Raw genomic sequence first — 23,791 nt, forward strand, 5'->3', positions numbered from 1 at the left:
GAGAAGTGATGCTGAAGTTGTACATGGAACAGAAGCAATGCTGGAGCTGTATGAGGAGCAGAAGCGATGCTGGAGCTGTACATATAGGAGAAGCGATGTTGGAGCTGTACATGTAGGAGAAGCGATGTTGGAGCTGTACATGTAGGAGAAGCGATGCTGGAGCTGTACATGGAACAAAAGTGGTGCTGGAGCTGTACATGGAAAAGCGATGTTGGAGCTGTACATGGAGAAGCGATGTTGGAGCTGTACATGTAGGAGAAGTGATGCTGAAGTTGTACATGGAACAGAAGCTATGCTGGAGCTGTATGAGGAGCAGAAGCGATGCTGGAGCGGTTCATGGAGCAGAAGCGTCGCTGTACTTGCCCACTGCCTGGAAGAAAAGCCGCGCTCTGGTCCTCAGTCTCTGCAAACCAGCTGCACACTCTGGGGAAAGGGCATTTCTTGGGCTCCTGACAACACAACTTGTCCCCACCACGGGTTTTTATGTCCCTACCTCTGTCTGTCTGTCCCGCCCCAGCCTTGATGGGCTTTTTCCTCCCAACCCCACCAGAGTTATTTTCATTTTCTCCAGCCTCCAGCATCCAAAAGCTGCACACTTATTAGTTTCCATTCAATTAATAGCTCCCCTAATCTTATTCAAAGCTTAATCTCTTTTCAATTGTGTTGCAATGTAAAAATTACACATTTTTTGTTTTGACAAGCGTGATAAGGGGAGGAAGCTGAATGTGATAAGCTGCCTGTGCTCCTGCATTGGTCTGGTTTTTCTCGCAAAGCCTCTGGGCTCGTGAAATATGGGAAATATGGGGAAATCAGCTTCTGGAAGGAAGCGCTTTTTTCAGCCGTCCTTGCAGGGCATCCCTGTCATCGTCCGCTTCACCGCAGCAGAGCCTGGGCTGCCAGAACTGCGCTGTGTCAGCTGCCAGAGATATTCACATATCTCTACCCAAAGAACGACAAAATACCCACAAGCACAAGAGGGAAAAATCTCCTCCTGTGGGGTGTAACAATCCTGAGCTCTCTTAAGCATTTGGGCCAACGCAGACTGTTTTTAAGCACACAATTTTATCTGGCAGCCCAGTGGAATGTGCTGGTTTGTGCCTACTGAAGCGATTCCCGGCATCTTTTACCTTAAGTGTGTTCTCATTACTCGTTTCACTGTCAAATGGAAAACCTATCAAGTGTGCTAAAACTTAGGAAAATTATTGGAGAAGCACAATGATGAGCATGTCTGGGGTGTGGGGCAGGTGGGACCAGCAGGTGCCATGGGTCCCTGTCCCTGGCCGGGCTGGAGGGAGCAGAGGATGCGACGGCTCCGGTCCCGTCTCATCTTGTGCATGTTAGGGAGGGAATTCTTGCTTTTTTTCCAGGAGGAAAATAATTGCAAACTGAATTCTGTGTTTAAAACAAGCAAACGAGGTTTTTCCTTTGAAAGCAGCGCAGCTTTGAGACCCCAGAAATTGCATTCGCAAAACCCAAGGTACTCTGCAACCCTCTGTTTGAAAGAATAGCTGTAGATAAAGTGTCGACTTGGAAAATTGACAGGGGTTAGCTTCCCACTTCAAAATCAAAGTGGAACACTTGGGCTGTGTTTTGTGAGGGTTTGATGAGGATGGGAAAAGGATTCGGTTTGGGGAGGAGAGCAAAAGCTGAGCTCCAGTTGTGCTGCTGGCACTGGGTGCACAAGGGACACCCTGGGGACATTTCCAGACCTGCCAGCCCCAGGGAAAAGCAGATTTGGGTTTTCAGGAGCGTGTCCTAGGCCCTGGTTTATGGGGGTGTCCGTGGTGAGCCCCGTGAGCAGGGGCACTGGGGACACGACCCCACCGCACTGGGGTGGCCGGAGGGGTCCATCCCCCATCTCTGGGTTGGTGGCAATTCAGCGCAGCTTTCAAGGTGTTAATGATGGTTTTTTCCCTGTGAGTTATTTTAGGACGTGTCCTTTCTCCCAGCCCAAGCAGCCGTGTGCTAAGCGTGCTCGATTCTCCCTCACTCCCGCAATTAACAACAAAACCTGCGGCGCGGCTGAGCTGCCGGTGTTAATTGGAGCGCAGCACGGGCCACGGCAGCCGGCGCCAGCCCCACTAAGAGGATTATTTACTTTCTGTTTCACCAACTTCCACTTCCAACGGGAAAAACCACAGCGAGGGGCTGTTGCCGAAGCCCTGGCTGCAGGATGGGCCACAGGGACGTAAATATTCACAGCAGTGATGTGTGACACTACCCTTTATATAGTCTGGGTTGGTCTTGGGTCTCAACTTCAGGTTTTTTCTTCCATATAATGTAGGATCAGGCTTTACAGTGCTGAAAGGTGCATCTGTGCCTTAGCTCTGCTGCCCGGCTTTCCTGCAGAGGAATGCAAATGTGGGTCCCACGCTTTCTTGCAGAAATACCCAACCCACCCACTTGGCAGTTCAAGAAGAGCTGGAGATGGAGTTTCTGTAAAATAAACAGATAAAGCTCTCAAGAGCTGGATTAAATCTACCTCTGAACTCCTGCACTTGGAGTATTGATTATTAAGGCATTTAAATAGGTAGAGCTGGTTTCTTCAAGATATTATCCTGGAGTGACTGTAGGGAACTGAATCTGCTTGGGAGCCGGCGGTTCCTATTAGACACAGCGTAACCCTAATGTTGATTCCCAAGCCAGCGCCTGTGTCTCAGTTTCCATCCTGCACCTTAAAAGCCTTGCTGGGAATAGGACGGGGGGAGATGCCCTGAGTAATAACATCTCCATCGTCCTGAGCTTTTCATCTTTGCAGGGTCAGGTCGGGGAACACTGAGAGCTGGTGTCAGGGATAATCCTTGCCCCATGGGCTCACATAAAGGATGGTATCATCCATCACCATTCCTTACGCAGACACAGCATGCTGTCCAGTGCACAGAGCGCATGTTGGCCATGCTGGTGTCCCCAGGACCGCAGGGGATCTGCTTTCCCATCCCAGCGAGCACAGAGCTCACACTAAGGACCCGTAACCTGCCTAGAAACCTGGAGATTATCCCTGTGCATCGATAATCCGGCTTTTAAATATGTCCCGTGTTGTCCCCTCTGCGGTAACGCGGGTGGGTGTTGTTCTGTCCCGCTGTGTCACCGGTGAATAAGCAGTGACGTTGCTTTACGCCTGAAGCTTTGCCTAAGTGGGTTACAGCCTGAGCCTAGCCAGCAGCCTCTCTGCTTAAATAGTGCATGCATCAGAAATAGATCTTTTTTCTGGAGTAATAGGTCAGGGCAATTCGCTTTCTATTTTTTGCCATCTTACCCTGCGCCAAATTCATCAGCATCCCCTCGACTTGCTGCTCCGTGGCGAGAGTTTTCGGAAGGAGAGCTTTAGGATTTTCAGTTTTGCATGAAAAAAGCATCAATCTGTCCCTACAAACCGTGGGGCCTTTCTGCCATGGAAACGGCTTTGGCCTGGTGGCTTTGCAGGACCAGGGGGACCAGGGGCTGTCAGTCCCCATGTCCCCTCTGTTGTCACCAGCACCACTGACTTCCCCGCACGGACAGACCCACCAGCAGCACCAGTAAAGGTTATTTATCACTGGGGATAACAACAGGCTCCGTGACAGCAAAGCTCTTGCCTGTGAGGGTTGAGATGCTCATCAGGGCTGTAGGACAAGGCTGCTCCCATTAACAAAACACCACAGTAATTGTTCGCTTGCTTCGTCGCTTCAGTTTCCAGCACACAGATATTAAATAAGACTCCTTAGAGGAGAGGAAAATAAATTCTCTCGGAGAATTATGTTCCAGGAGATCCTGTAGAGAGAAATATAAATTCATCAGATGCGTTTTGTAAAAATGATTAAAAATAATTTAACTTGACACCAATGGTGTTAAACAAGATTAAGAAAAGCTGAAAAAATGGGCTCACCATTTAATGAGATAATTATATTTGGTACCTCTCATTTTCACCTTTTCTGGCTGGGATGGCAGAATATTCCTCCCACCACCTGCACCACAGGACATGCCCCCGCTTCTAGTTTTTCTCCAGGAATAAGGACCCCGAGGCAAAATAAATTATAGGTGGAATAAATCAAATTGCAGAACAAGCCCCGTGGCTCTGGCAGCAGCTCCTGTCTCTGGGTTTGGGGGCACAACACCCACCCTGCGCATCCCTCCCCATTTTGGGGGTGCTCTGCCCATCCCCAGGGACCGGCAGCCAAGGGAAGAACAGACATCACAGTGTCACTACGTGGTCAGTGTCCACCCGCTCCCTCGCCAGGATTTTGGGGCGGAAAAGCCACAAAATGGGACTGTTGGATGGAGCGAAGCTGCGCTCGGCAGCCCCGCACTCCATCGGCTGAGAAGAGCCGCGAGTGATGGAACCGCGGCAAGACAAAGCACGTACAGTTGCTTTCAGGCTAATATGTAGATTTATGCAGAAAACAAATATGAAGATCTGCATCTGTTGCGAGCAAAGTATAATTCATCATCAGGGAAGAGGGCTTGTTTCCTCACAGCTACATTTGCTGTAGTTACAGATTTTATCTTCCCCGGTTTTGCATGTCGTGTAGATTTTGGGTTTTTTCTTTTTCCGAAGTTACATTTCTTACTTTGAATACAGATGAGTACCAAAATACTGCCCAGTGCTGGGTGACCAGATTCCTAATGTGGTACGTTAGAAATCTGTGGCCATCAGCTCTTCAGTATGTTTTGCAAAACCAAGTGGGTGAAAAGCCAAAAACCAGCCTTTGAATGAGTGCAGAGCTCTTAGGTTTGATAACTGATAAGGCCCACCCAGCCTTTCTGTGTTAGCAGTTTGTTTAGTCTTCTGTGACACAAGGGATGATGAAATTTAGAAGAAAAAAAACAAGGAAACAAAAAGAACTAAGAACCAGTTCACTCTCAGTCTGTTTATTGAGCTGCTGTGTTAATATTGCGTTGCTACAGACGCTGTGTTAAGCATATCATGAAATATTAGAGAAAAGCGAAGCAGCAGCATGTGCTCCTGTAAACCTGAACTGCATCTAAATGTAAATGGACTCGTAAAGATACAGGGACAAAGAAATAACAAAAGATAATTGCCCTTCATGGGAAACTGGGCATCAGCAACATTTTGGAGTAGACTCCAAATTAAATGGTAATTGAGTAGATTGATGGAACCTGATCCCCACTTTGAAGGGTACCTGCAGCTCTTCCAGCAGGATTTGCACCTTCCCCTCTGCCAAAGGTTCCCTCCGCGTCCCAAGCTCTGGCTGCTTTAGGCTGGGCCTATTTGTGTGTAACCTGAATCCACCCCTGAGCTGGACTGACCCAAGAGTGGCGAAAGGACGGTAAAACCTCTCAGTAAACGTTATTCACGGGAAGAGATTGTCTGACTGCGTAAGGAATGTCTTAAATTTCTTTTCCAAACCATTTTCTGTGAATTTCATTTAATAGGTTTGGGCAAGAAATGATTCCCTATAAGATATTTACGGTCCTAGAAAACTAATTCTCAGCCTTAAATCAGGGAGCAGACTGGATCGCCTGGGGTGTGATGAAAAGTTGGGAGAAATTCCCGGTTCTTGCCCTAAACAAAATCTGCTGTGATAGTGATGGAGCCGAGCCCTGTCCTGCCTGCTTTGTTAAGTTGTGTTAACAGGATAACCAGAGGCAAACATCATTCTCCTTGTTGAAATTTAATCAAGGGGCCAGTTCCTCCCGCTACCCTCACCCTGCACGGGTTGTGCCCTAAATATCATGAGCAGAAGAGGTTTCTGTACAGAAACACTCTGCACATGCTGAAATTCCTGAGTTAGTATGTTTAGACCAACTAACGTAAGTATTAAGATAGGGCAGCGCTGCTGTGGACTCATGCATTTGAAATATTTCAGCTATTTCCCTACTTGCATTCCTTACTCACGTGCCTTCAAAAACAGTTTATAAAAGGGCATTTTTTTCTTGATGATTACACCAAATTCCAGAGGCCTTTTGACAGATAAGGAGGATCCCTATTGACTTTGGCTTTTTTATTTACCCTGAGTGTTTTACTGGCCCTCCTGTGCTTGCTAAATGCAGATGGGAACAGGCACAGGGAAAGCAGCACCAAGACAGACAGCAGAAGCAAAGAGGAATTAAAACCCTCCCCAGGCATCTATCAACCCCAGCAACGTGTCCTTGTGGGGAAAATATGGGACAGGGAGTGTTTTTCTGGTTGGTTGAGGGGAGGAGGAGGGATGACAATGAGGTTCTTTAAGGTACCGACACGTTTGCCAGTGTAATAACTTAATTGCAACCCATTTACTTCTCAAAGGGGATTTTTTGGTAATTGCCTTTAATGCACCTTTGTTAAAGCAAAGAGGCAGGATTCGCTTTCAACTGATTTCAGCATAATTTCAGTTTAAATACATTCAGGTGGTGACCCCCCCCACCATTGAAGCAGTGATAAACGCTCTGGTGTGTGGGTCAGCACATTTCACAGTGTACGGGAATAAATTTAACTCTCCTGGCCGGCCGCTTTGCTCTCCTGAACCACAGATCTCAAGAGGTATCAGCAGTTTTCCGCTCTACCATATTAAAATGGTCAAGAAATAATTTTAATTTAGGGAGTTTTCTTTTCCTTCCTTGTTTTCTCCTTCATAATCCACCGAGAAGCAGAAAGATGTGGTGAGTGCTTCTGAAAACAAAGATGGGCCCTTTTCTTCTCTTTAACCCCCTGGTTTTCTTTTTGAGTATTCCCCCCGGATGTCAGGATGTGAATTTGTCATTGAATTTGGTCAGAGATGCATATAGAAAGAGTTAAGATATGTGTGAGAGGTCATATAAAAAGCTGAGGTTGCCCTTCCATTCATCCTCCAGCCCACAGCAAATTATTTAGGGGAAAACGAGTTTGAACAGAGACTTTTTTTTAATTATCCTTTAAGTTGTGTAAAGGATCGGAGACCAAGCGGCCTTTGCAGGGGTGTGTTAGGACACCAGCGATGCCCATTTTTGCAGCCTCTGTATTGCTGTGGCTCAGGAAACCCTGGCAGGGGATGAGCCATCCCAGCAGCCTTTCTTGCTGTAAAAATCGAATCCCAGCATGGGGAACCAGGGCCTGACAGAGCCAAAAAAGATGAACACAACCTAAGAAGGGGATTAGTTTTGAGACGCTGCTGTTATCCCTCTCCACCTCCATCACCTCCTCTGCCAGCAGAAGAGCTTTAATGAGAGCGTAATCACTCACACTCTTGCTGCCTCATGCAATTCCCTCCCCCCCCTTATCCCTCCTCTAAATTAAGCAAAGGATTAATTTGCTAAATTTAAATAGTTAAACCTGCAAATCCAAACAGAAACGATTCCCGCGAAGGTTTTGCTTGCAGCCACGTGCGCTGCCCCGGGGGAGGCTGCAGGTGAGCACCCTACCCGGTTAATTTTTAAATTAAATTGCATTATTATATGCGTTTCGAGGGTGATGTGTGTTTGGTTTGTTGCTGGAGTCTCAGTTGTGGGGATGCGCAGGGCTGGCTGGGAAACGTGGAGCAATGCAGCATCTCAAAGCCAAACCATCAGGGTCACGGCCTGTGATGGGGATAAATCTGAGAGTGCAGGGACTGCGGGATGGTATTTGTGATTTCCAGAGGGAAGACAAACCTTTATCTATCAATAAGCAGTAGTAAATCAGAAAAAAAAGCTCTTGAAAAACCAGATGCAATGCAGGTTCCTATGGGATGCTGTGAGTCAGCAGCACGTGAGGGCATTTGGCTGCTCGAGTTTTTCTGATAAGTTTGTGAAGGTGTTGAGGACCACGGGACGGGAGCTGCGGCAGCATCTGGATGTGCACCCGCTATTCCCAAATATTGATCCTCTGAAACGGTCACAGACCATTCTCAAGCATTTTTTATCATGAGGAGGCTCTTCCCCTGCTACTCTCAAGCCAAAGCAATCTCGTTTTCTTCCTTTTCTGGTTTGGTTACTGGATGGGGATGTAAACTGCTGGCCCGACAGCACTTAAGTGGGGCTTGAACACCTCCTGAAACCAAAATGCTGAGCAAAATCCCATCCCAGGGCTGAGGAGAGAGCGCTGCTGAGCGCTCCTTCACTCGTCCCAAGCCGATGCAAGAAGCCTCGGTTGAGTTTGATCACAGCTGCTCCCACAACAGCAGAAATCCCACCAGGTGGGAAAATCTTACAGGTGAGACCTTGTGGTCAGTATTTAAAAAGTTAGAGTAGGTGAAAAATAAACCAAAGCAGGAGATGGCAGAGATGTGGGTACAGCCTGTGGGACACGGCACCAAGGAGAGCTGGTGGAGGGAACAGCACCTTCACATGGGTGTATTTATAAAGACTTGACAGTCATCACTTCTGCGTGAGTGATACATTCCTTTTCCCAGCAGCATCTGAGCTTAAACGTGACCTTTTTTCATCCCCATGCCTACTCTGATGTCTGCAGAAATGATTTTAGAGGTGCTAATGTGTATCTGGGCTCTGAACATCACCTGGGAAAATCCCTAAATGACACCAACTGCAGCTGAAGACGATGAGGAGAACACCCCAACAGCCCTGAGTTGGGGCTCCATCCTCCCACAGGTGTCCCCCAACCCCTCTGCTAGCTGGTGGTGGGACTTTGGCACGTCTTGTCCTGCTGCAAGGTGTGTGTGGGAGGCTGGCACATCTTGGCATGGCTTGGCATGGCTTGGGCAGGCAGCAAACCAGGGCTGCGTCGCCAAGGAGTTTGTTAAATCATGGTGCCTAGAAAGCGTGAGCAGCACCTCCCAGTGCTGGCTGGGGGCTCGGCTGGCTGCGGGGGATTAATCAAGCGACGGGTACTAATAGGAAACAGCGACAGATGTCAAGCATGTGGTGCTCCTATATATAATTTGGCCTTAAAACACAAATTCATGAGTTCCTGTTTGCTTTTGGAATGTTGGAAGGTGTCTGTCACCATGGTATCTGCGCGCTGCAGGCAGGACGGAACCAGGCTCTCTTCCACACCAAAAAAAAGCAGGTTTATTTTCCTTGGAAATGGTGTAACACCCATCCTGAGCTGTGGGGAGAGGCTGGGGGGTGTGCAGGAGATGGTGATGCCGAGGGACACCCTGGATGAAGGCGACTTGTGGGTTCTCCTCCCCATGGCACGTTGGGGACAGCCGTGGTTGGGGACAGCTGTGGTTCCTCAGATGGGGAACACTTACTAGGGCAAACATTTTAAAGATGCCTCAGAACTGAGGCAGGGACGTGGACGGAGCCAGGAGCCCTTTTGGCTCCTGCAGGCTCAGGAAGAAGAAACCGCAGCTATTGCGCTTGGCTTACGCTTCGTGCAAAACCTGGCAGACGCGTTATTTGTAATGAAAGATTAGAATACCTCCACAGCGAGGTCAGCAAGGACAGACACACAAAAAGGAACCAAAAAAAACAAACCCAACCAAAACCTGAATACAAATGGCCAGTTTAAGGGCCAGGGAGTATATTTGCCATCTGATTTGTGGAGCGTTGGGGTCCAAGGCAGACTTGAGGCAAATGCTGAGAACCTTTCTCGTGCCCATGGGATGACAAAAACCAGACATACTTGGAGGAGGCTTGGACTGGGAAAAGGAAATGGGCATTGGTCTCAGCGCAGTCCTTTTCCTGTTCAGGGGTGGTGGGAGGTATCGATTCTTTGTGTTTGGAGGAAACTGCACGTTCCTGTGCGATCTCAGGGCAGCATCATTTCCCTGGCAATCCCCACCTGCATTGTGACAGTGCTCACATCTGTGTAAGAGTCAATTAAAACCCCCAGAAACCCCAGCTAGACTTCTCAGGTAAATACAGTTGCCTTGGGCCAATTAAGGGTCTAAGGTCCAGGTTGCAGAGGTAAGAGACACAAATGCATTCGCTATGAGGAGCATGGTCCAGTTTCAACCAAAGGCACCCACAGGCCACAGTAAAATGGAATAAATATAATACCTTATGATAATAAGTAAACTGGCTTTTAAACTTGCATTCATTCAATGAAAGCAACATCTTTTTTTTTTTAATGATCTAGTTGTGTTTCAGAATAAACTCAGCAAGTTTCATTTGCATTAAAACCTCCGTTGCGCTGAATGCAACAACTGTAAAGCACATTTTTTCATCTGCGAGGGCTTGTATTCACACTCTCCACCCTTTAAAATTTTGATGAAACTCAAGTTTTTCATTGCGTTGGGGAAGCAACCTGTTTGATGTAGGCTTGTAAAAGAGAGAAATTACATATGTGTTTTGAATATCAATACCTGGGTTCTTCTTGTGAAGGGTCGAGTGGAAATACACTCCCCATACATAATTAGTAAAGGAGGGGGCTTACTACAAGATTAAAAATTATTGCATCTGTCTGCAATGGAAAAAAAAAATAGTAAAAAAGAGAGAAAATCATCAAACACATGTATTCTTGTTAACCTCATAAGAGGTTTGGAGGCAGGGAGGTGTTGGCAGGGTCTGGCAGGACACAAAATCGGTGCTGGGGAGTCAATTGGTTTGGGTTGAATGATGGTCTCAGCAGCCAAAACAGCCACATTCCACCTGGAACCGGCAAATTCACAACGGGAGGTGGCTGCACCCGCATTGTGCCCCCCGGGCATTGCAGACGGGTGCTGCCCTGGGAAATTCAATGTGATGCGCGGGAGGGGAGCGCTCTCGTCTTCCATCAATGTTATCAATGCACTCGCCACATCGAAGAAATCTTCCTAATCAGTCATGAGATCCTCTAAATAAAGCTTTCTGCAGCCTGTGACTGCCAGGCTGGAGCCAAGAGGCAGCTCCTCGGCTTGGCTCAGCACATATTCGCTTCTTGGGGTGGCGGTGACATTAAAATAGACTCGAATAAAGAATGACACCCTGAAAAGTATGTCAAATGCCATTCCCTTCCTAACTTTACAGATGCCTAACTGGTCAAATCTTTTGCCAATATAATCCATTTCCACGATGGAGGTTTAACTCTTGCTCCTGCCAAGTGCAGGAGTTTCTGGGACTGAGATCCTGACCCTCTGGGGCACTTGGTCTCTGCTGGCAAAGAGATGACTGTCGAATAAGACTTGTAAGCTGGTGGAGCAGGCGTGTCCTCGCAGGTCTGGAACCCCACGGGGTGACCAGCTGCATAGCAACGAGTTCAAAAATCCCAGGGGTTAATGGGCTGCAGATGTTTCCCTTCTTCCCCTCCTCCCTTTAGCCGGTTTGGAAGAACTGACAAACCCAGGCTGGACCTGTGTGGCTTTCCCTATTTCTGCCAAAAAAATAAACTCCAATTAAACGTTTGAATTTAATTATAATTAAAACTAGGTACTCACTCTCCCTCTGAAGTTTATCATCCCCTATACTCTCACCTGCTGTATCTGCTGGGCTGTTTCTATAGGGATCTGCCACCCAAAGCTCAGAGGCTGGTTGGGTGCTGCCGTATCTCCTAAATACCACATCGAAGGTGCTTTTCTGTGTGATTAATGCTGCTCATTTTGGCCACGCAACCTTAAAAGGTCTTCTTTAAATGAATTTGGGAGTGGGAACATCTGCATGTTAAACTTTGCTTCGGTGACCCAGAATATTTAAACTAGATTATTTTTTTTTTAGCAGTGTTATTTATAGGCTACTCTTACCTAGTTACTTTAAATTACTACCAAAAAAAAAAAGGAAATAAATTGGGAGTGTCAGAGCAGTGATTTGTAGCAGGAGCCCGTGTCCCTTGGGGTGCATGTTGGAGGATGCCACTTGCTTTGTAATTAACAACGAAGCCACCTCGCAAACCCGGGCATCCTAAGCCTGATGCAAAAGCGATGGCGCCGTGTGCCACCCCCTTCCCAAAAGGATTTTTCCCCCCCTAAGAACCGTGTTTCTACGGCAAAACAGCGTTTCCCGCAGGCCCGGCCTTGCCCGGGGCATCGCGACCGGAGGTGCCGGGATGCGCCGGACGCCACCGCGGCGGTTCCCCCGGCCCGGCCCCCCCCGCCGCCGCCCCGGGGAGCACCGCCCCCGCCCCGCCCCGCTCCGCCCCGGGGCCGCCGCCACCGCCTCCCGCCCGCCCGGGGCCGCCCCGCGGCGGCAGCGCCGGCTCCGGTGCGCGGGGGGGCGGCCCCGGGCCGGCGGTTCCCGTGCCCGGCGGGCAGGGCCGGTCCCGGTGTTCTTTCTGACACGGTGCCTTCTCGCTTCTCTCCGGCAGGACTCCCGGGAGGATGGGATGGATTTAGGGAGCGACGCCGGCAGCAGCCGCTCCAGCTCGGAGTCCAACTCCAGCAAAGCCACGCCGTGCTCGGAGGGCAAGTCCTCGCCGTCCCCCAGCAGCCTGGACCTGGCGGCGCTGGAGGACTCGGAGGAGGAGGAGGATGGGGGCTACCTGCCCTCCCCGCCGGCTCGCCGGGAGCCCCCGCGCTGCCCAGATGCCCGCCGGAGCGGCTCCCCCGCCGCCGCCGCTCCCCGCCGCCCCGCCGTCGCCCGCCCGCGGCCGCACCAGCGGCCCCCGCCGCTGCCCCCGCAGGAACGGCGGCGCGGCGGGGCGGCGGGACCGGGCGGGCGGCGGGCGCGGCGGAGCGGAACGGCGCAACCCCCGCGGGAACCGCAGCCGCCGGCCATGGACTGGGCGGCCCTGGAGAGGCACCTGGCCGGGCTGCAGTGCCGGGAGCAGGAGCGGGGCCAGCGGGCGAACCCCGCCTCGGTGAGTCGGAACGGGAGGAGCGGGCGGCGGGCGCGGTTCGCCCCGGGGCGATGACTCCGTGCGGGGTCTCCGCGGGGGGATGTTCTCGCCCGGTGGCGCTGGGGCGGTGTGGGGTCGCGGTTTGGGGGGGTGGGTCCCCTCCAGCCCGATGGCTCCGGGGAAGCGGGACACCGGAGGAGGGAACTTTCCCGGAGCATCTTCGGGGGGTGGTTGCTCTGCTGGTTGCTGTGCTGGGGAGCGAGGTAGCTCCGCCAGCCCTGGGCCGTCCTCAGAGGTGGTTTTCCTTTGGAGAGGCTGAGGAAGAGCAGCCTTTCTGCTGGCTGGGGGCAGGCTGCTGGTGGATGTTCTCCTTGTGTAAGGGATGATGAGAACCTGGTGTCAGCTGAGATGAAACCCCCAGACGCATTTTTGCAGAAAAACCTGTAAATTGTTAAGTGCTCACGTTATCTACAGCGTGTTTTGGAAATTGTGTGTAACTTCTGAGCTGCAAACCGCAGCGACGGTTACATGAACAAGCGCTGCACACGTGCCTGTGGCACCGCGCTGGTGGAGGCTCTTCCATAATGTATGAATTGCAAGGAATCTACAAAAATCTCCTGAAACCGCTGCAGGAGCCCTTGGATGCGATGACACACGTGATGAGAAATGTGTGCCTCACCACCCACGCCGTACAGCCTTGCTGCTGGCGCACTTCATCTTTTTTGTGATTTCTTTCTTATGAGGCATCCCATCCCCTTACTTCCTGTGAAGTCATCTGGCTCAGGGAGGTGGGGATTTCCCCCTAAATCCTTGAATTTCAACTAATCGGTGAGAAACCTGGGTGGGTGCTGGATGTGATAAATGTGATGAGGAATGGGACAGCTGCCACGCAGGACAATTTTTTCCAAAGCCTGAACATCGTGGCCTCAGTGCCCTGAGAAACTGACAGGTAACATCCTTAATTACAGTCATTTGTACAGAAACCTGGCTTAAAAAAAAGAAAAAGGCAGCTCGTTTTGTGGTTTGGGAGCTTATTTCTACAGCACTATCTGATAAACTCTTCCACCCCGAGCTGCTGGCAGCATCCGTGGTGCTGGAAAGTCTTCGCCTCCGGGTATGTGCTTAACCAGGTGAGGTGTCACCAAAGGAATTTTGCCTGTTCACCTCCGTGAGGATTTTCCTCCTCCCTCCTGCCGCTGTCACTCACATCTGCCTCATGTCCCAACTTGTCCTGCCCAGAGTCAGGGTTTGCCGGTTGTGTCGTGCAGCCCGAGCGCTCCTCACCAGCACGCAGAGCCGCTCTGAACCACCACGGACACCCAGGTCTAGGCATCGAGGAGCCCAGCGCCTTGAGAGCATCTTCCACAGGGAGGGCTGAGCTGCCAGTCCTCTCACAAGCAACTGGAGTTTTCCAGAGATGAGTTTTTCCTTGTATGTGGCCCTGGAGAGACTTTCCTCAACCCTTCACCCAGCCAGTGGTCCTGGAGGCACCGGAACAAGGCTGCTTTCAATTTGCTTTCCCAGCTTTATCTTCGCTCCTGCAAGGCCGGGATTCCCACCCTCCTGGCACGCAGGAGGAGGAATTCCAGACCCAGCCGGAAAGAGGCATTTCATGTGCGATGTCCCCCGTGGCGCTGCTGTCCCCTCCCGCACGATTTGGGCTGTGTCTGTATCACCCACGAGCTACAGGGACTTGTACCTTCAGGGCCAACTAAAACCAGATTGAAGAGGAAATGTCTCTTTTTATTTTATTTCTTTTTTTCCAGCCTCTGACATTTTCCTGCGGTTCAGTATCTTGCTATTTATAACGAAACCTTGCCTTGCCCTGCTGGAAGCCCAGATGTTTGTAAACATGAAAATCATGTAGTGGAACCAGCCAGGAGGCAACTACAGAGAAGATGGACTAGCTTGCTCCAACTTCTAGCAGGCTATATTAGAAAAAGGGCAATTTCGGTATTATAGGCCTTGGCTAGTGTAATCTGAAGTGATCTTGTCACCGGGGATGTGCTGTGGAAGTGGAAAATGTTGCTTTGGGTGGAGGTGTTTATTGGGCTGGTTTGTGTTAATAGGAATCCTGCGTAGACGTTCTTTTATGGAACATAAAAAAAATCCTGAGCAACTCCTCTGAAGTACAGGAATAGGGAATTTTTTTTGCTCTCGGTAGCTATATTTACTTGATTTTTATTGTGCTTCAGGAGAAGGCAGGGCAGAGGCTGCTTTCTGGGGCAGGAATGTCCCATCAAGGCTCCATCTGGCCTCAGCTTTAGGTTTTTAGGAGGTTTTCTAGGCAAGGAAATGCAAGGAGGGGTCGGAAGGGCTGCAGCTGGCCTAAATAAAACGTTTCAGCTGAAGAGGGACCTTCAGTCATATCTGTATGTGTAGAAATCTGCTCCAAGTCTGGGAAGGTTGGAGAAAGTGGATATTAATGATGTGGGAATGGCTGTTGTTTAGCTCCCAGGTGCAATTACACAACACGAAGAAGCTGTGAGGACCAAGGCTGGTTCCTCAGGTCACAAACAGGGGATGGTGGCTGAGAAGCTCCTACCAGGGGCGTTCAGGAGGAGGCTGGTGACTTCTGCTGGGCTTCGGCAGCCCTGTTAAACGATGCTGGTGAGGCGGGAGCAGCCAGGTTGGATGATGCCAGGCTGTGGGTCTGTCCATCCTGACCATGTTGTGTCCACGGGCAGGTTGTTCTGAAGATGTGAGCTTGCCGTAAGGCCACTCGGGTCCCCAGCGCCACATCGGTCTGGTGGCTCCAGCAGGGTTCACGCGGGCCAGGTAAACAAGGGGACATGATGTCTAGCAATGGAGGATGTTTCCTTCCTTCCTTCTCCAGAAGCAAGGATGTAATGAGGTTCTTAGAGACGTAGTTTAGTGCTAGAGTTTATGGTTGGGCTCAATGATCTTAAGGGTCTCTTCCAACCAAAATGATTCTGTGGCCGTTTTTGGAGCTGCAGTTTGGTCATGATGCAGGGCCTGAACTTACTCCATGATGTTCCTGCTCCCTTGAACTTCACCCAGCTGCTGTGTCATTCTATGGGGCCTCACGCTGTGACCAAATCTGCTGAGAGATGGGACTGAGACACTTAAAAAACATACTTGGAATCACTGATTTCAGGCGCTGCAATGGGCTGAATGTTCCTTGCCTTTGAGCCAGGTGGGTACTCGCACTGTGTGGGTATCAGCACGTTCTGCATTCCCGGCGGTTTCTGTCTTTTGGGGCAGCTCTACCTGTCTGCAAGCTCTCTCTGACACATGCAAACCCAAAGGATTATGTTAGACAGCTCTCGAGCCTGCTGGACGTCCACCAAAGAGAATTAATGACATCTTTTCTGAAGGCAGTCGATGCTCAGAAGGCTCATCAAAAAGCTGCTCGGACCAATCTCATCACCCAGCTGCAGGAAACCCACCACCCCGTTTTCTTCCCTTTGCTCAACTCCTGGTTGTATCCGAGGCGGTAACAAATGTGCCATGAGATGATTTATGGCGCTTAGGAGCTGTCAAGGTGCTCGGGAAGCAGCGGCGCTCCGCTTGCCGTTTCGCTAATGGCTCTAATAAAATCCAAATCAGTGCTAATGGTTTTAATATTCTTTCCATTGCATCTCTAAGGATGGTAATTACAATCAATAGGATGTGTTTGCTGAAAAGAATATCTGCGAATTCCATAGTCAATTAAAAAAACACTTGCAGGAGAGGAAATGGCTCAGCCAGACAACTTACCCCTGTAACGAGACTTGGGTGCTTGTGACAGTCTGTGGATGGATGGCACTGCGGGATGAATTTTGCTGTCCACAAAGCGGGTTTATTGCAGGCAGTAGTGATAAAAGCTCATCCCTGCGGCCTCCAGTACTTCTGCAAAAGGCTCCTGTGTGTATTTTCCCTTTTCATCACTAAAAATGTTCCTACACACACTATTGAGACAGACAGATGCCCATTACCTAGTATCTTTGGCAGTACAGGTTGGAAACCTCTGTGAAAGCCTTTAAGGGCTAGCAGGAGATGCCAAAAGTTAGTAGGGTGGAGGTTAGCACGGACCAAATAAAGATCTGTTTCTTCTGCCTGGGGCTTTATTGGTGTCTTCTCTCATGGCTACTGAAAATTTGAGACGAATTTGAAGTGTATATTACAGCATGGGATGAAAGTGCGAGGTTCTTCATCCCTAGGTGATGTTCAGTGTTGGCTGTGAGTGTTGCGAGTGGGAAATAGCAGCCAGGGGTTTAATGCCTGAAAGCAATTTTCCCCAGACAAGAACTGTCGGTGCATTAACTTCTGACACAATAATTTCCAAAATCAAACTCCTGGCTTTCAGGAAATTGCATTTCTGTCATTCCTACAGCATAAAGTCCCAGCATGATCACCTCTTTCCACCTGATGGCTCTTTTACCCACTCAGTTGGATCATTTAACTCTTCATTAGGCAACTGAAGAAAGTCAAAGTCATGTTGAGAGAGGTTCTTCGGGGCAGTTCTTTTGCTTTGGGGCTCAACTGACATGAAAACCAAACCTTTTAACAATGGAAAATACTGTAATTTCCATCGAACAATGGTTTTGTGTTTGCTTTGTGCTGGTGTCCCCACAGCTTCCCTGGGTGTGGGATCTGCGGGTTGTGTCACCATCCCAGGAGGTGTTCAAAACATGGAGATGAGCCTCTCAGGGACATGGGGCAGTGCCAGGGCTGGGTTAGTGGTTGGACTCAATGATCTAGAGGGTCTTTTTCAACCAAAACGATGCTGTGATTCCATCACAGCGGGCGATGCGTCGTTGCATGTTCTGCCACGGGGAAATCCAAGCAGCCCTGTACTTTGGCCGCTTTCCACCCAGCTCAAAGGTTAGATGAGGCTGGCAAGATATTAATGATCCTGCCAAAGTGTGTGATGTCATTAAGCTAAGAAAACATCTCTAGGTGCTTTAAAGTGCTCCTTGCTTGAAGAGCGTTGGTAATTACATACATTGGGAAGACGTATGTTTGCTGCTCCTGAAACTGGGCCGGGCAAAATGCCCGCAATTAATAATCGTGAGCAAAAACTTGATCTCTGTTGCTGCTGCAAAGCCTTTCATTAAAGAAAGTGCTAAATACACAGGGTGACAGCGTACAGGTTCTTTTTGTGATAAACAATTCTCCGCGTGTTCCTACCATGTGAATTCCTGTGTGTGATGGACCCCGTTGAGCTGGCAGCGATTCCCAGCCGACTGGTAAGTCCGTGGTTCGCATGGGATGTGGAAATTGTTAGAACCAGCCAAGGAAGTCGGGTTGTTCTAACGCTAATTGCGTTGCAGGCAACACTAAATCCCCCCTTAATGTACTTGTTGGCTATACAAGGCCAATGAATTTATTTTAAAGGAGTATTTTTGGTCTTGGGTGTAGTTAAGTAGCAAATGCTAAGGATTTCCAAAGAGAGACGTGAGCCTTTACACAAGCCAGGATCTTTATTGTCTCAGAACATAATTTTATTGGCATAATCTTTAATCTAAGGGATTGTGCAGTTTGGAGTCGTGTACCCCACTCCTGCTGTGCCTTCGCTAATCATTGCAAATTCCACTTAGACATAAGTGACTGTCTCAGGTTGAAATTGCAGCGGGCAGCAGGAACGCTTGTTTGACAGGATAATAATGGTGTACTTGTGCATCTGTTTCTTGCATATTGGGTGTGATAAATGCGAGGTAGTGGGTTTATAATTCTCAGAATTGGCCTGTGCTGGGTAAAACCTGTTATTTTTCCTATGGAAGGACAGTGATTGCTGGCACTGGATTAGTCTGGGGTGTCTGTAACACGTGGTGCTATGGAAAATAATGCTGCATGCAGAGGAATTACAGGCAGAGGGTGTTTAAAAAACACACGGAGAGAAGCTGCAACTCAAACCACATTGCAGATGTACCAAGGAAAACCCAAAAGCTCCATCCCGGTGGCGACCGCCAGAGCTGCTGCTGACAAAGCCTTTCAGGAGCAAGGATTAAACTCGCCAGGCCCTCAAACTCTTGCGAGCACTTAGGAAAGGTAATTAAATGTAGCAAGCAGAAAGCGATAGGGTTGAAGTCTAACCAGGCAAAGATTGCCAGAGGAGCCGGAATGGCAAGCAGGGGGTTTGCTGAGCTTGGAGCAACTCCCCCATCCCAACGGGCAGGCAGGTGGTCCTGGGGCTGACAGGGAGAAGTATTTCAAATAATCCTCCAATTACCCCCAAAACCTTACTATGTGTGTTTGTATTAACAGCACAAATGGTGCAGCAGTGATACGAAGAGCAAGAGTTGTCATGGTTTATTTCCTTATTTCTCTCCGCCTGGATTTAAGGTGGTTTTGTGTTTAACCAGCTGCTGGTTGGAACATCAGGTGGAATACTCGGTTATTTTTGTAAAGTTTCTGTAGAAACTGAAAAGAGAGAACTGGGTTCTGGCTGCATTCTGGGCATCGTTTCTTCTACTCCTAACAGCAAAAAGTCAGTAAAATTCATGTTGGTGGGGTGAAGCTGGGTCCCCATCTCCCACAGAGAGTAAACTTGGAGCATCCGAGCCAAGTGATGCTCCTGACATATTGTAAACAGCATCTAGAGAGGGATTTTCTGGGCTGTGCTGGTGTCCCTGAAATAACTCCTTGATGTTCGTGTAGCTTTAAAATGAGTTGTTCCAGAGCAGAAATGCTGCCTGAAGCTTTGTGTGCACCGGAGCTCGGGATTTGTGCACAAACACACGAAACCCCGAGAGCGGGTTTGCAAGGGATGCTTGAGAGTTACTTTTCTATCTTAAAAAAACAAAGGATAAATAGAAAGCCCAGGTGAGCTTCCCTGTGATCTCGTTTGCAAACGTTTCTATGTGAAATAAGCCATTTACCAATATTTTGGCCAAACCTCCTTTGAGAAGGCAAGATAAAGTTTCTGAACTCCAGATCAGTTTGTGTTTGGACACCCTACGACTTCCCCTATTGAAATGAAACATTTCCTTTCTCATGTCTGCTGTTTGGTAACTGTTTTAACAAATAAGCTTGTACACTTTGCTATGCAAATAACTGCACTTACGTGTGGCCAGGATGCAGTGGTGCAGCCCCAAGGAGGTTTACAGGGAGCACCGCTTTGTATTTGGTGGGAAAAATGGACTTTTGTGATGTTTTTTGAGGGGAAAGCCTGTTGTGAGGGTGTCCCAGTGGCTCAGTGTAGGTATTTATTTTCTGAAACAAGTAGCTGTTTAATGCCCTCATCTGATTAGTTTAGCGCTTTCCAAGGCTGCTCACCTTGGACCATGAATTGCTGTGCCCAGAGAGGCATCCCCAGCCCGGCATCGCAGGCTGAGGGCTCCTCCAGCAATGAGGTTTGCTCTTTCTTGGCTGTTAAATCTTCAAATAATTCTGCTTTTGCATGAGAATCTTCCTTAGCTATAACTAAAAAGATTCAAAACCACTTCTTCCAACCTGGATCTGAAATCAGTCCTGCTTCTGTGAGCAAAGCGCTGATGGATTTGGTGGAAAACGAGTTTCCCTCTTGCAATTATCCGCAGTTGTTGCCTCAGACGTGAGGTGCTACATAATCGCTCTTCTCTTCAAGGGTTTCCAGCTTTTTCAAGTACTTGTATCATTTTGGGGCCCTTTGTCTTTCCCTGTCGCGCCAATGGAGTCATTTGCGTCACAGAAGTGGTGGATCTTATTTATGTTGCCAGTCTGGGTTTCCTGCCCGGTGATCTATAGATCTCCTTTAAATGAGAACATTGCGCTAAGGCCATTTATTTCAGCTCGCCCGCGCTTTGTTAAAATGAAACCCGAGCGTTCAGCTGCGCTGGAGGAAATAGCTGCAATTCGGAGGGGCTGGGGAGGAAAGGGAAGTGCCGGGCAGAGATTTAATTGTCTCTTAGATGGCAACGCTAAAAAAAGAGGAGAACTATATTAAAGTGCTTAATTCTTTATGCATACAAAAGCTGCTGGTATGTACGGTCCGTAGAGAATTGAAATGCTTTTAGTGAGTTATTAAAAATGTAATCTAAACTTTTTATTTAATGTAATTTCCATATTGAATTTATTAAAGAGGGACTTGGGGAAATAGCAGAATCCTGTACCTGAGTCGTGTGGTCATCCTCTTCTCTGTCTCCTTTGCTTGATAGGAGTTTAATAATGAACTGTTCTTACTATTAAAAAAAAAAATAGTCTGTGAATCATTTTTCCTTACTGAATTCTCTATGCTGTGCATATGCATTAATACATAATATCCAACAGCTTAGTGTATATCCCGGCACAATCTAGCTGGCCTTTTCTTTCTTCTGCTTTCTCATCTATTATTTCTCAGGTTGAAAACCATAAAGCCAACGTGTCGCTGTGCGTTGCGCCGATGGAAAAGGCCGTTTCTTAGGAGGAGACTCCCAGCTTGTTCCTTCTGTAGCTGAGCTGGGAGCTCCTGGGAGCAGCGGGAAACATCCCAGAGCCTTGAAAATAATACATCCAGGCCCCTTTGCAGTTGTGTGCGGTTGGGAAGGGCAAAGCAGGTGAACATCAGGGCATGGGCTGCAAAGCAGAGCTCTCTACAGCCTCATCCCCCCTTCTTGTGCAAGGCTTTAAAAATACATCCTCAAATGAGCCAAGTGGCTAATATTTCCATGCCTTAATAATATTGAAATTGCACAAAAAAAGTTGCTCAGGAGCTTATCCCGTCCTTTTCCCTGCACAAAGGCTGGATGAGCAATACCTGTTTCCCAAGAAATCCCAGGCCAGGCTGTACATAAGACATGTGGATGAAGGTTTCCCATGTTTTGCAGATAGTACCGATTGTCCCTATAGGCCATGTTGCTCTATTTGATACATACATACATATTAATATATATATTTTCCTTGCCGTTCCCCATCCCAGTTGAGCTTTTAGGAAGCCACACACTGACAAGGCTGGAGTTCGCTGCCAGTGTTGAGTGTAGAATATAACCCGCTGCTTAAGGTGTGCCTGTTAATTACTCTTATTTCTGTATTTTGCACCGGACCGAACAAAACTGGAATCAAGACAGGAGTGGTTTGATGTCTGGACCTGACCCTGCAGATGTTCCTGCTGTGATTTCAGGATCCTGTCCCCAAGGGACAGTGTTTCATCCCAGAGACAGACCCAGCTGTAGTAACCATAGCTTTCTGAAAGGGTTTTTTTGCTTGTTAAAGTCATGTATTTGGAGGGAAACTACTCAATATGTAACATAGCACATTTGTGGTGAAGTAACAGCTTCTGGTAAAATAAACTGTCCTCAGTGAGGGCCACCAGAAATATCCCAGTGCCTTGGACATGCTGCGGCTGTGTGTGTGTGACATGCAGAAACGCGGCCAAACAGAATGCCCAATAATTGCATTTATTATGAAGAGCTTTGCTTTGCTTTGCTTTGTGCATCAGTGGATCTGAGCAAACGGCAACCCAAAGGCAACTTGTCTGGAGCAGCCGACCACAGAGCAGGCGGCCTCCTCTGACCTTGAGCAGTCGCTCTTTGGGCCAAAAGATGTTTTACGTGCACTTAACGAAGAGCTGATGGAGAGGAGGAGGTGAGGGACACGGGGAGGCTGTGTGGGTTGCGCTCTGCAGAGATGCTCTTTGGCATGGAGGTGCTGCTGAAGGTGTGATTCCCCGCTTTACAAACCAGGGCTCCTGCTTGGCTGTTGCTCCTTTTCATGGTTTATTTCATGTTAAAATGCTCTTTATTACCCTTCTGCTCTGGGCTCCCAGCGGAGGTGGTGGAGGGAGAAGCTGTGCAGCACAAAGCAAAAACCTTCTCTGGGTATTTTCTTTCTGTATTTGTTTTTTTTAATTTCCCCCAGCTTCTTTTGCACTGATAGTTCAGTAAAATCCAAAAATATAAACCGTAATTTCTCTGTAGAGGGAGTCTGAGGCCCAGAAACAGCTTCTGCTTAATGGCATATCAAGGGGTTGTGCCAATACCTGATTGCCGGGGAGTTCCCGAAGCTTTGCAAAAACATCCCCGGGCTTGTTTGCAAAAGGTTGGGCTTATTCCTAGAGCCACCTCAGCCCCCCCGGCCATGCAGGGGTGCGATGGTGGATTTAAAGTCTCTGACATTGACCGCATATGTCCGATATACCATGAAATGCAGAGGCTGTGGTAGGGCATGGGATGGGTGAGTCCTCAGATTCCCCCGGCCAGCTGCAATGGGGCCAAGGCAGAGGTTTTATTTGTGGCGCTGCTCTCTTTTCTTCGTCATATTTGACTTCTCATTTGTCTTCATGAGTGTTGAGGTACTAAAACCTCATTCCACTGCTTAATTATCATTATTCCATTTAGACATGGAAATTACACTGGAATAGCATGCAGCATCGGAACGTGTTGCGTGTACTGGGAAACGGGCTCGGAGAGCTTAGTGCTGTTTGGGGTGACCACGATGCTCAGAAAACAGCCCCTATTGTGAGAACAAATGGGAATTTTCTGTGTTCTGGCCCTGGGAACAAGGAGCCGCTGTGTGCAAATGCAGCCCTGGGTTTTTTCAGCGTTCCCAGCGATTTTCACATTCGAGTCACTGCGAAGCAGCTGTAGCGGTGGCTTTGCTGGGCTGGGGTGTCCTGGTGGCCAAGTCGTGTGTGACTTTGGGTAGAGGTGGCCCTGGGATGTCCCCTCAGCACCCACCATGGGCTGAGGGACCGGCTGGTGTCACCTGTGTCCCCTTGGCAAGGGGATGTCACGGACCTGCTTGTTTTGGTGCTGGGTAGAGCGTAGAAGAACCAGAGTGATGCTCTTAATTGCAATTAGCACCCAGGGAGAAGACAAGCGAAACGGGGCTGGTGGCCCTTCTGCCATCAGTGGCCCGAACATCACTCAACTCAAAGGCTTCATTTTGACACAAAGATGGTGTAAGTGAAAAAAAAAACCACAAACCCTATAAGAAACCCCTCAGGTGTCTGTCAATATTGTTCCAATTCCAGCAGACACCCTAAAATGAATCACCCGTATTCTTTATTCTCTTTAAAGACTGGCAGAAAACCATACACTGTATTATCAGGAGAAGCTGAAGGCTGCCAGAGCAAGTCTGCTCGGAGGAAAAGAGCCTGAGGCAGAACAGGAGAGGGGGGAAAAATCTGATTGAAGAGACAAGAGTCGTTCTCTTGCTCTTATATGGTGCTGCTCTGCCACCAGCCGCAGCCGCGCGCTCCCTCGCTCCGTGACTAATAGGGCTCAGCTGGGATCCACCCTTGCTTATCCTGTTATTTTTAGCTTTTTCCAGCCTCGTGCTTGCCGTGCCGGCCCTACCGAGGGGTAAAACTCCACGGCTTGTTTTCAGTACCGGTTTGGCAGTCTCCTGGGGAGAGCAGCGATG

At 48.9% G+C, this 23,791-nt stretch overlaps 1 protein-coding gene across 1 annotated transcript in view; it reads left to right on the forward strand.

Annotated features, from left to right (window-relative positions):
- SCHIP1 (schwannomin interacting protein 1) overlaps positions 1-23,791 on the forward strand; it is a 143,715-nt gene that overhangs the window by 98,011 nt on the left and 21,913 nt on the right. The window contains exon 5 of the mRNA XM_065073430.1: positions 12,056-12,547. Coding sequence (XP_064929502.1) covers positions 12,056-12,547 — 492 coding nt within the window. The remainder of the gene's footprint in view (positions 1-12,055; positions 12,548-23,791) is intronic.

This window comes from Columba livia, chromosome 9 (genome assembly GCF_036013475.1).
Source record: "Columba livia isolate bColLiv1 breed racing homer chromosome 9, bColLiv1.pat.W.v2, whole genome shotgun sequence".
Classification (NCBI taxonomy): Eukaryota; Metazoa; Chordata; class Aves; order Columbiformes; family Columbidae; genus Columba; species Columba livia.